Consider the following 12,957-nt stretch of genomic DNA (forward strand, 5'->3'; position numbering starts at 1 on the left):
AGAAGGCCAGAATGCAGATCCAACAGTTTTTACCGATGGAGTCATTTCTCCCTGTTTCAGCATTTTGTCTTTCTGAGGTCGGAAACGACGCAAGAAAAAAACAATCTCCAAACATTACTTTTAGCCTTCGGTTGTTTGTCGAAGAGGTTTTCTTCGTAGTTTACTTTATGTGAGATTTGTTTTCAAAATCAGTTAATTTATTTGCTTTTTCTTAAGAAAAAGTTATTTTTCTTTTTACAAAGAAAAGTAAAGTTGGTGGAAATAAAAAAATAAAATACAGGATTGTGTTTACCAGAAATAATCAAATGATTTTATTTCAGTTATTTTTGGAAATTATTTTCTATTAAGAAAAAGGTTAGGAAATGGTATTTTAATCTGAATAGACTCATAAATAGTTCTGTATTAAAAGAAAAAAAAAATCTCTTTTCATCTCAATGTTTTGTTTTTTTTCTTTCACCAATGATCCCATTACTCAAGTTTGAATTCACTGAATTGTTCATAAGTTTTCTCTCTTCCTGTCTACACGGAAGACGCTTTATTTCAATCTACCTTTTGTTAAATATGTTTTCTCACAGGAGACTGATTTTTGCTAAGTTATTAATAAGAAAAAAAAATGCAGAATACACTGACAACATTTGACTGTTAGCTTCAGCGTTAAGACAAGTTGTCCTGAAAACCAGCGATCCATGAAACTCCTGTTTTCTGGAGCAGGAGCTCCTCGTTGATCCCGAAGTAATTCAGTTCTCCTGACAGCAACGTGAGAAGTTATCCTGCATCCACAGCAGCTGTAATTACAACTTCTCAACCATCATGTTACGAGCATCAACAGGCTGATGAGGATGGTCAGAGTTCGTCTCTTGGGTGTTCGTGACAGACTTCTTTATGTGGGGAGCAGAAAAACGGAGGAGCGTGAGGATTTCAGCTGCTGTGAACATCTTGGTCCCAGAAACCAGAGCTCACCTTCAGAGGCAGGTGGTTATAATAACGCAGCTGACCGTGTGTGTATGTCTTTATCATCTAAAGCAGCGGAATCAGAGCAACAAAGCAGTGCATTAATGAAATGAAACAGGATCAAAAGATGGCCGGGATTAAAAGCTCCAGTCAAACAGACGCAGATTCGTGAACCTGTTCCAACAATGTGCTCCAATGTTTAAAACTGGGCTTTAATCCGTTCGGAGCTTTACTGACACATGTACAGTTCAAAGTCCGGTACCGAAATAACAAAACATGTAATCAGGATTATATCATTTGTTTTTTTGAAGTTCGGTGTGCTTCTAATTGCACGGTGACCTGCGGAATTACGTGTCAGGCGAGGTGAAACTCGGAGGCGCTCACAAGTGATTCCCAGACAGACGGACGGACACGGCGCTCGCCCCGGGTCTCTCTGGGTTAAGAGGCCTTGTAATCTTTTCATCGTTTCATTTCAGCTGCAGCTTGGGTTGTTTTCCTGCAGATGCTGAACACATGCTGGTAATGCCGCCGTGCGCTCCTCATTGAGACAATACAGTCGTTTATTTTCCCCTGGTGGACGAACGGCCTTCAGTGTGTGTGTGTGTGTGTGTGTGTGTGTGTGTGTGTGTGTGAGGACGTTCTGCTGCCTCCACAGTGAGAGCATCACAATCAAGGATTAATCCATGATTTTTGTTGTAATTGATTTAAAAAAAAAAAAGATACAGCATTGTGAGATTTCAGATTTTTTTGTCACTTTTAGCAAACCTTTGTTTTTGGTCACACTATATAGGTGTTAAACATATGGCCCGTGGGCCTGACCTGGCACGCAAAAGACTCCAATCTGGCCCAAATAAAATGGTGGACATGGTCTGATGTGTCTGAAAGCAGTCCAAAACTTGAAGAAGACTAGTCTAAACCCAGTCCTCATCCGGTCCAGGGAAGAAGCCTCTCAGTGCAGTTGAACCAGGTCGAGTGAGTTGTGTGTTGTGAGACGTTTCTCCTCTCTTTCTTGCTGTTTTTCGTCTCCACCACCTTCTGGGGGCCGGATGGTTGACTGTCTTCGTCCGGTCATCTCGGTGTTTCTGCACAACCGACCAGAAAATGAAATCCAGAAAGAGAGGGCCGCGGAGCATCGGCGCGTCCGACGCCTGAAACATGTTGTTCTGTGGTGGTGTTGGAGGTGCTCCACAGCCAGCAGGGGGCAGGAGGCCCGGCCCCCCCCCCAGCCGAGGGCGCTTTTTGCGGGTGAACGTCCCGGCGCAGTCCCAGCGTGGACCACGCTCCCCTCGGCTCCCCCGAGGCCGGGGATGAAAGCGAGGCGGCGGCGGCGGCGGCGGAGCGCCCGGAGCGGTGTGACTGAAGGGTTAGCGGTCTGAGGACACGCCGCCGCCGCAGCGGGATGTGGGAGAGTGCGCCGTGATGTATGACAGCAGTCTCTTGTCCCGCTTTCATGTGGCGAGGAGTTTTTATTACAGGCGTTTGTGAGAGAGGAAAAGGAGGGGGAGAAAGTAAAGAAGGGGTGGGGGGATGGCTGGAGGGGAGGAAAGAGGAGGAGGAGGAGGAGGAACCTCCACCAGCTGGCCTTTCAAACAGGTTTCCTCCGGCATGCTTCAGCTTATTAAACTTTTTTTAAAACTCATCCGAGCCTCCATCACCTCACCCCCGATGCCCCAAACCTCCTCTTTAATTAGAGTGAATTTCATATCTACCTGCTGGGAGGGATCCGCTTCAGGAAAACAGGTTCTAACCTCCGAAGTCGACGTAACGTCTGACCTGTGAGCTCTGGACGGAAACCGAAAGGGCACCGTCAAAACCTGAGAGCAGTGAAAATCTCTCATTTCCAGATAAACAGACTTCTCCAACTTCTCTCTTCATTAAGTCATGAAGATGCTTCATTTGCTCAAAGGACGGGTTAGATTTTATTGCTTCTTCGTCTCTGAATCTCATCCGTAAACAGGCCGTTTTTACATGTTTTATTCAAGTCTTTAGTATTTTTGTGATAACGTCATTAGTTTGAACGAAAGCGTGTTTCTGTTTCAGGCCTTCAGAACCAAAGACGGGTACATCGTCATCGGGGCGGGAAACGATAAGCAGTTTGTGAAAGCCTGCGAGGTGAGACGGGATTCCTGTCGCATGGATTTGATCTGTCGAGTTTTTGTGTTTTAGATGTGTGACTTTGGTTTCCTCTGGACCCTGACAATAAAAACTGTGTGTGTGTGTGTGTGTGTGTGTGTGTGTGTGTGTGTGTGTGTGTGTAGGGTTATTTTGTTTGTTGTATTTTACTTTGTTGTTTCTGTCAGGTGTCTTTTTCTAGTATTCTTATCTTCATTTAAAATTTAAATTTCCATTTTTTTATTTTATATTAATATTTGTTATAATTGTTATGTTCTGGTTGTTTTTGTTTGTTTCCTTATGTTTTAGTGTTGTTCAGATGTTCTGTTGTGTGTTTGTTCAGAAGACGGATTGGCACGCTTTGCTTGATTTTGTGTATTTTGTTTCTATTCTCTTTTCTTTTTGCTTACTACTTTTACATCTTCTGTTTGTTTTAACATTTTTTCTTTGTGTTTGTTTTGCATGTCTTTGTTTCCATTTCAGTTTTTTGTGTTTTCTTTGGTACATTTTTGTTTGTTTTTATGTATTTATTATGATTCTCTTTTGTTTGGTTTTTTGCATTCATGCCTTGTGTTTCCTGTGTGTACACTCTTGGTATGTCTGTTTTATATATTTTGATATTCAGTGTGTCTTTGTGTTGTTTTGTGTGCATACCTAAAGTATGTTTGTTTGTTGTATCAAGTTTTGTTTGATATATCCAGACATAAACACTAATGTCTTTTTTGTTATACCCCGACATAAACAATGTGTTTATTTGTTTGTTATATCCTGATATAAACACTCCTCTGCTTGTTGTGTTTCCAGGTTGTGGACCTTCTGGAGCTCACACAGGAACCAAAGTACAAAACCAACAAGTTGAGGGTGGAGAACCGCAAACAGCTGCTGCACACACTCTCACAAAGGTACCGACACACACGTCGGCACACAGCTCAGTGGCACTCTGGCAGCTGCTGGCAGGGATTTGAACCTGCAAACATTCTGCGAGCAACTTTATTCAGCGAGCGTTTCTGACGAACTCTTTCGCTTCACTTGACGTGCACGTTTTGGCACAGCTGGATAAACAAACTCACATTGTGCAGAAAACACACACATCGCTGCAGCTCAGCGGGGTTCAGACCTGCTGATTGATTTACATATAGGTTGAAACGATTGTGATGATTACAATCAGTCACTGACAGGAGAGAGAAGAGCTAGCAGCATTTGTAATGTGAGAAAGGCGTTCAGCCTTCATATTATCCTCAGCTACCTTTGGAATCCATGAACAAACTGAAATATCTAGTCGGCTGCAGTCCGAGGTCCCGTTTACACAACATTTTTAAGTAAAGTGAAAATGTTTTGTTGTGTTTTTGGTGTCCGTTTGCATGACGGTGGTGCAGGGAGCCACTGAAAATGAACATTTTTGAAAACCCTCCGACTCTGTAAATATTGAAATGGGGGGAGACACAACTTTTCAAAAGGAGTTCAAGTCCATCTCCATCAAAACTGGAGAAAAAAATGCAACTTTTTGGAAACGCTCCAGTTCTCTCTCCATGCAGCAAAAGAAAATGCAACTTTTCTGATGTGCTGCAGCGTCATCTTCAGTATTTCTGCAGTTACTGTTACAATCAATGCCTTTTCACTTAAAATAATGTCACGTAAACCTATCCTTTTACGTTTTTACAAATATTGGTAAATGGTAAATGGACTACACTTGTATAGCGCTTTTTACCCTGCTTGACAGAGCCCAAAGCGCTTCACACTGCAATATCACATCAACCCTTTCACACCATACTGGGTGGTGGTAAGCTACGACTGTAGCCACAGCTGCCCTGGGGCAGACTGACGGAAGCGAGGCTGCCAATCTGCACCATCGGCCCCTCCGACCACCACCAACCATTCACTCTCACAACTTTCATACTAGGCAAGGTGGGTGAAGTGTCTTGCCCAAGGACACAATGCCAGTTTTACGCCTGCGGGAGCGGGGATTGAACCGCCAACCTTCCGGTTATAAGACGACCTGCTCTACCAACTGAGCTACTATTATAACTCTGATTAGCCCATTGAATTGACTTCTAAAAATGTGTTTGTAAGAAAATCATTACTTGTTGTAACCATCGCTTTTTTCATTTTGATAAAAATTCTTTAAAAATATTAGAAAAAGAAAAAAAACATGCTGGGGGAAGAGGTCCCTCCTGGCCTTCAGGTTTCTCCTGCTGAGACCCTCTAAGGCTCCTTGAGACCCTCAGCAGAGACACTGTAAAAGCCATTGAATTGTCTCGTATGGTTGATGCAGGGTTAGAGGTTCGAGAGCCTGTTGAGGGAGGATCTTTATCATCCACCCACTGCCCTTCGCTCCTATCCCTGACTCATTCTGTGTGATGTGAGTTCAGATGTGAGCGTCATTAACCTCATTAGGTTGGTGTGATTGTTCCATTTTGTCCTGTTCGGTGTTTTTAGGCTCCTGCAGGAGACGACGGCTGATTGGCTGAAGAGGTTCGAGGGCTCAGGCGTTCCTGTGGGACCAATCAACAGCATCCAGCAGGTGTTCAGTGACCCACAGGTAGGTTTCCTCCACAGACGCTTCCTGATGGTTTTCTTTTTGTTTATTAGTCCATTGGTCGGGCGGTCGGTTGACTGCTCAGTCAGTCAGTTTCTCGTTCAGTTGGTTGATTTTCTCAGCAGTCTAAAAATCAAAAAAATCCATCTTCTAACTAGAAGTGGTGAAGAGACATTTTAAATAGTAATTACCCACAATCACTACCGTTAAAAGCCTTTTGAAGATTTAAAGTCTGACGCTGTGATTTAAAAGACTTTTGAGTGTGGTGAGTCTGACTTCAGTCGGCTCCTCCTGCTGCTGCTATAGCGACAAATAATTGTTCGGTCAGTTTTTGTAGCAACGTTGTGTCTGCAGGACACATAAAAGGTCAAAGAGACAGAGACAGGATGTGCCAGGACACTTAAAGTTTTAAAAATGAGTAATATAAGCCTAAAATATGTAGTGGGGGCGATTTGGGGTAAACTATAAAAAGTATGGTGTGTGTGTGTGTGTGTGAGTGCGCGTGTGTGTGTCACTGCTACTCGTCAAACTGTCCCTCCATATGGATTGAAAACACATTAGTCACTGCTCGCAGATTACACAACTCAGCATGTTACAATAACACACTGCTGCAGGCCTGCTGAGCGAGTGTGTGTGAAACACAAACGGAGCGAATCCACGGGGCTGTTGTTGTAGCCGAGGGGCTCGAATGTGATCTGAGTCCTTCAATGTGGAGTTTGCATGATGTCCCTGTGTGTGCATGTGGGTTTCCATTGGGTGCAGATTAGGCTAACGGGTGTCTCCACCTCCACCTGGTTCAGAGTTCAACCGGATTTTTTTGACTTTGTCTCATGGATTTTACTCCATCCTCCTGAGACGTTGAGTTAACTTCAACAGGTGAAGAAGATAGTGAACAAAATGTCAGGTTTTGAGGTTGTTTCATTGTGTTGAAATCACAGAAGATGGGGAATACAAGACCCATTCTGTGTGTTTGTCCAAGCCGGCCTGCAGGATAGACCCTCGTGATTGGAAAGCCAAAGATATTTGGCCCTGTTTACCTAACAATGTCACAAGTGAAAACATTGTTTTTTGCTTTTATATGGAAACGTTTTGAAAATGATGTCCATTTACTCGGAAACGTCAGAAAACTACTTAGTTAGCATCTAGAACCACTAGTGGGCGCTGTTATTTTTGTAATGAATTCACTCAAATGGTTGAGAATAATGAACACTGAGAATGGGAGTGAATGAACATTCGAATGGACAGACGATCAAGTTTGATAGAATCATTTCAGATCATCATCCAGGATGTTTTTGCACTTATTCATATTAAAGCAGTAAAGTTTGGCGTTTTACGGATTCCGTTGTGTTTCATGTGATTTGAATCCTCATGGCTCCTTTTCTAAACTGACGCCTGAGTGAATTCTTCATTTCCCTGCTGATCATGTGACTCCGCTCCGCCGTCCTCTGTCTGTCTGTCTGTCTGCTCGCAGACTTTGGACAACAGCTCCCATCACCACCTGGCAAGGCAACCGTCATATAAAAGCTATGACTCAGAGTGTGTGTAGTGTGTGTGTGTGTGTGTGTGTGTGTGTGTGTGTGTGTGTGTGTAGTGTGTGTGTCAGACCGGCCCATCTGCCTCCATAAGCTGCAACGACTTGTTTTCAACTAACTTCAAATACACACACACACACACACACACACACCAATACACACCTCCCTGTGTGTGCTGACAGATGTTTACGCACATGTGGACAAAACAATTACATGACATGAAACACTGAAACACTCCCTCGAATGTCTCCCATCTGAACTCACAGCATCGGCGATCTTGGTCTGCGGTAAACGTTGGACAGATTTGGGTCGCTTGCCAGAAGGAAATAAGTCATCTGGTGAAATTTATGAAACATCTAACAAAGGATGCTCCAGTGATAATGTATCATGAAAGTAGGGCATTCAGAAAATTTACTGAGACTAAACAATAATGGTGCGTCCACACCAAAATATGTCCCTGTGTCAATAACCTGTCCTGCAGCTCACAGGTGGACTTATGGTGTTTTTGCGTTACATATCTTAGCACCGCTCGACTCAGTTCCAGTGGTTTTCCACTGGCTGATGTTCCACGAGGTTGATTTCTGTGCGTCCATCTCTGATCATGATCCTTCCTGTGTTTAAAAAATGGCGGGGCTGATTGTTAAAGATGAGCCGCTGTCCTGACTCATCTATACGCCTTTCCCACTGCAACTAGCGGGTCGTCCCGTGTCTGCGACCCGCTAACTATCGCCTTTTTAGACGCCTTTCCCACCGCCTGCAGACCCGCGTCTCACCTCCTGCTGGCGAGCCGCATCGCTGCGTTTTCCCGCACTGATCGTGTCCCACGTTGATGACATCATCAGCGCGACGGAGCAAAACGAAAGTAAACAATGCAGCGGAAAACAGTCCCTGTTACCTGTAGACGAATCTCCTCTTCCCCACGGATCAGGGGAAGCTCTCTGGTCTCGCTATCTTGCCATTTCTGGGTCGTCTGGACGAAGGAAATCTCACGCTGTGTCCAGAAACAACAACTAGCGCGCTAATTTAGCCACGCTGCGTCGACGTCATCATGTAAGTTCCTCCCACTAAAAGCCGGTAGAAAGCTGACCCGGGAATTTACCGGGTTGATTGCAGGGTGAACGACCCGGGTCGAAATCCCGGGTCAAACCTTTTCCCACTGCCATGACTTAGCGGGTTTAAACGGGCTTTTTGGCCAGTGGGAAAGGGGTACTAGTAACGTCCCTGTCTAGTAGCCGGCCGTCTACAGGCGTCACGTTTTCGGCTTGACTCTGCTCGCTGAGAGCCGCAGCTGAGCAGGTACTAGAAAAGTATCTAGTTACAGGATGAAAAACCGAGGCCAGACGAGTCGAGTAGGTGCTGGGGGAAAAGCCTCATTGCTGTTTTTCCAAGGCATGGAATCCCACCGTTCTCAGAGCCGGCCGCTTCAGGTTCTGAGTCCAGAGCTACGAGCCTGATCCTAGAGGTCTTCTCTGGGATTCGAGTCTGGAGAAAGTGCAGGTCGCGCCAAAGGACACGAGGGATCATCCTCAGGAAATCTTCAGCTGCTGCTCCCGGTGCAGCTGGACGCCCCGGGGCGCCTCCGACCAGCGGCGGCTCACCGCCATATTCCTCCCTCATGATGATCTGCAGCTCCCTGGCGGTGAACGTTCCTCACACGATGGTTCTAATTAAGAAACCAAAAAAAAAAAAAAGGTGCATTTCTGAAAGTCCCTCTCCAGCTCTGCAGATCGCAGTGTCCTGTTTACACCGGGCATGCTGGGAAATGAGCGGCATGCATTAGCATGCAAGCAGTAAACACGTAGAACCACATCAGATCTCCTGTTTCACAGACTGTAGATCATGTCAGAGTTAACCGAACAAAGCTGCACCGCCGGTTTAGTTTCTCCGCATGGTTTCATTTCGTGTTTCTTCAATTCTGAGTTTATATTTTCCGTTGAAGGAGCAGGTTCAGGTTTACATCCACGGTCCTTTGAACTGCGAGTCCCACAGTATCGGTTATTTCCTACGGTCAGTGAACGTGTTGGATCAACAAACCGGCACGAAAAGAGATTTAAACCACACTTCTCCTTTAAAATGCTCAATGATTTCCTTCTCTGAAGGTATTTCTTGAGTAGTTTATTTTCTTGTTAATGAGGTGTTAGTTTAATGCGGCTCGATCGTTTGTTTCCGTCTCGGTTATGTCTTCAGCTGGCAACACTTTCCGGCCTGTTTGGAGCTGTTTGAAAAGCCTCTCATATTGGTGCATTTATTATATCTGCATGCAATCATAATTAAAGGCGTTGAAATGATCATCCTCGTGTTGATCTTTGTTCTGGAAGCGATTTTCCAGCAACAAATCTCTAAATCAGCTTCATTCAGCAGATGCTTCTGTGTTGAGAGGTTGTCATCAAACGCACCGCTGGATTCATTATGGGGAGTTTTCCAACATTTGGACGGAGTCGTTTTGGGTGGAAGTTAAATTTGGAAACATGAATCATGAATCTCTGCATCTTGAAAGAAGAGTTAGAGAAAGGACAAGTACTAACCTTGAGCTACATGCCAATGTAAATAGTTATTGAAGACCATTCATATGCAAACAGTATGCGAAGGCTGTGCGCTGCTGTGAACCACATCCAGTCAGCCACCGTATGGACTCTACACACACATTCTCACCTTACTGTTAATCACTGTATCAGTCATACTTTAGGCTCTGTTCACGCTGCAGGAAAAAGCGACCTTTTTCTGATTTTCTGGTCACATGTGGCCCATACCCCGTCTGTTTTGTGACAGATATGGTAAAACATCCTGTGAGCCTTCAAAATTCACTTATTTACTGCATGGAAAAGGTGATTTGAGCCACATTCCAGCTACTGCTACAAAGGAAAAACCTAAACATATCGGAATATAATTACTAATAGTTTTGTCAGTTATTTCTACGCCACACCTGAGCACTGTGAGCCCTGCAGGCCACATGTGGCCCTTTGATGGTTCCTGAGCGGACCGTAAGTGGTCAATTCGAAATTATGAATCAAACAAAAATCATTCAGCGTGATGCATGAAAAACAACCGATCTGCTCATTAATGCAACTGGTTTTTATTTAGAAAAGATGAAATCATCTTGAGCAGATTTGAGTGGAATGAAAGCCTCGGCTGTCCGAAGCATTTCTAGTTCTTTTTGTTTTTTTTATTTAATGTGGCCCCTTAGTGAAAATGAATTATGTGCCACGGCTCTCCATGAAATACCTACAACCTGAAACATTTTGAGTGAGGCTGACTTCGCTGGCAAACGCTGTGGAAATTTGTCAGGGTCCATCCACAAGCAGACAATATGAAAAGTTCTTGGAACGAAGTAGCTTCATTTTTGGTGATCCACCGTGGGCCACCTACCGTGTGTTTAATGCTTCCAGCCCCTGAGCAGAGATATTAACCTGCTTCATTGATTTCTTTAAGCCTTTAGCTGTTGCTTTAAGCTTGTCTTTAGCTCACTGAGCATCTTGGTTTTATCTTCTGGGTCCGCCTGACCGGACATGCCTTCTTGGGTCGGTTGCTACTGTCCTGAATCAATGTTGGCTGACTACCTGAAGTCTTCATGATGACTTGTAATCTGATGTAAATCCACAGTTTTGGATCAGACGTCCCGATAAATCTCTTTTTGTGAGGTAGGAGCATTTAATTAATGAGTCTAAATAGCTTTACATTTGGCTCACGGCTTGTTTCTCTGAGAAGTCGTCTGGTTTTCTAGCTCCCCTCATCAGTTTGCTCGTCACTAGCCTGAAGGTTCAGCTCTGTGATTGTTTAATGGCGGTTTGTGTGGTTTTGGTTTAAACTCATTCAGTTTGTCTGTGCTTGTGACTTAGGCAGAGATTAGTTTAAGTTTTATGACCAAATCATGCAGAAAACAAGGTGTTCTTTTTCCCCGCTACTGTACACGTTTAGGTTAATGGAGTAAAACATATAAAAGCAGCAGTGTGTCCCTTTAATCCTGTAAAATGTGCGAGTGTGTGTGTGTGTGTATGTCTGTGTGTGAGAGTACATGAGCACACTTTGTGGAGCTGCAGGTTCCCTCCAGACAGCGGCTCTGCACTGAATCTGCTGCTAATCAGGACGGTAGGAAGTCGCCGCTCCGAAAACAAAATCTGGAAGTCATTTGGAAAAGTGCCAGATGCCCTCCTCCGCCCTCCGACTCTCTCTCTCTTTCTCTCTCTTTCACCTCTCTCTACTTCTCATTGAGTTTAATGTTTGTAATGTTGGAATTTACAGTCTGTCAGTTTGAATTTTCTGATCTGAAGAGGAAACTCTTCTGTTGTGCCGTTACTCATTAGAGAAGAGTACCTCTTACCTTTCCTCACCCTCTTTGTCTTTCCGTCGTGTCTTAATTTTTTCTTCCTCTCTTCCACTTTCACTGTTCTACACTTCTCACATCTTGAAAATCAGGCCAGTTTCTACCATTTCGCTACTCCCTCCACCTCCATCCCTCTGCCCTCTTCGTTGCTCGCCCTCCCTTCGGATTCGGCAGCGCTCGACCTCGTTTTTACGACTGCAGACCTTCGGTCCATGTATCTGTCAGGCCGCCTGGGCAGCGGCCAGGTCCTGAAGAAACTATCCAGCTAAATATGGCTTCAATATCCTGACTACTGGAGGTGCATTTGATTTATTCCAGCTGAAACCTAAACAGCCTCTGAAGGGGATACCTAACATGTAGGATTGGATAAATCAGAGCCTCTTCAGGCTCAAACCACCCACCTCTGGCAGCATCGTCGATTGTTCCAGCTCAATAGATACTGAAGTATTTGAAGCTATAGACATTTTTACCTCTGTGTCACTCTGAAGGGGCTTAAAAGAGGAGTTACATTCTTATGTTTCTTTTTCGCTCAAGGGCACACAACCCTCAACCCAGTGTCAGTCCTCTAAGTCAGTGTGGTACCTGTAATCCATTGCTACAGCTGTTATGAGAGCTGTTTCCTCCACATTGGCGACTGATCTGACTTCTGTTTTTATTCAGCGAACCTCAGCAGAACCTCTGCTTTGGTCGCAGTGCCTTGCTAAATTCTCGGCCATCTCATCAAGCCCCAGTGACGCAAGTCTGGCTTGCAGCCTGACGTCAGGTGTACCTGAACAAGGTGAATGCATTTTCTAGTCCACAGGGAACATTAACTTTCTTGAGGAAGGAGATTGGACGGTACATAATACGATGACATTACTCCCAAATTTTGTTGAACTGAGGGGTTAATATGATGAACAATGGGTTAAAAACCCTGCGTGTGTGTCTGAGCCTCTCTGGAGAATATTGTCTGAACGTTGATCGGATCGGGGACATTTCTCAACTGGAAAACTCAGACGTCCCAGGAGAAAATGGACTGGAGGCAACCGTTGGCTGTTTCCACGGAGGCAGAGTCCCTTTTCAAAAAGTTTCATCTGGGGAGCCATTTTCACACAGTTTGGTTTTCAGCAGTGGCTCTGAGCAGTATTGACTCTGAAAAGCTGCCACTGTATTGGTCACTTTTATGGCAAGTTGAAGCCCTGATTCCCACAATATTAGTACCTCACTAAGGGGAGCTCAAGTTTTCACCAGTTTGATGTCTTATTCTTTCCAGCTCGTGACCTCGGTGCTGTTATATGAATAAATTTAACCGCAAGAAAAATGGAGAAAAGTGCTCCCGATTGGGTATTTTCTTTCTCTGTAAACTGCGGTGGGAATTCGACCCAGAACCTTTAGCAGTGCAATTGTCACCACTTTGTACAATTGGATTGAATTGCTTTCTGTATTTCCAAGCCTTTAATGCAGGCTTTAATTTCCGGGGTTTTGAAACTTTAACCAAGAAGGTGTTTGCACTTATCAGCAGTTGG

General features: G+C 44.5%; 1 protein-coding gene across 1 annotated transcript in view; it reads left to right on the forward strand.

Moving 5' to 3' along the window:
- LOC115394609 (succinate--hydroxymethylglutarate CoA-transferase) overlaps window positions 1–12,957 on the forward strand; it is a 67,025-nt gene that overhangs the window by 20,016 nt on the left and 34,052 nt on the right. Inside the window, exons 10-12 of the mRNA XM_030099954.1 lie at window positions 2,992–3,063; window positions 3,868–3,965; window positions 5,500–5,602. Of these exons, the coding sequence (XP_029955814.1) occupies window positions 2,992–3,063; window positions 3,868–3,965; window positions 5,500–5,602 (273 nt within the window). The remainder of the gene's footprint in view (window positions 1–2,991; window positions 3,064–3,867; window positions 3,966–5,499; window positions 5,603–12,957) is intronic.

Source organism: Salarias fasciatus, chromosome 9, assembly GCF_902148845.1.
Source record: "Salarias fasciatus chromosome 9, fSalaFa1.1, whole genome shotgun sequence".
Lineage (NCBI taxonomy): Eukaryota > Metazoa > Chordata > Actinopteri > Blenniiformes > Blenniidae > Salarias > Salarias fasciatus.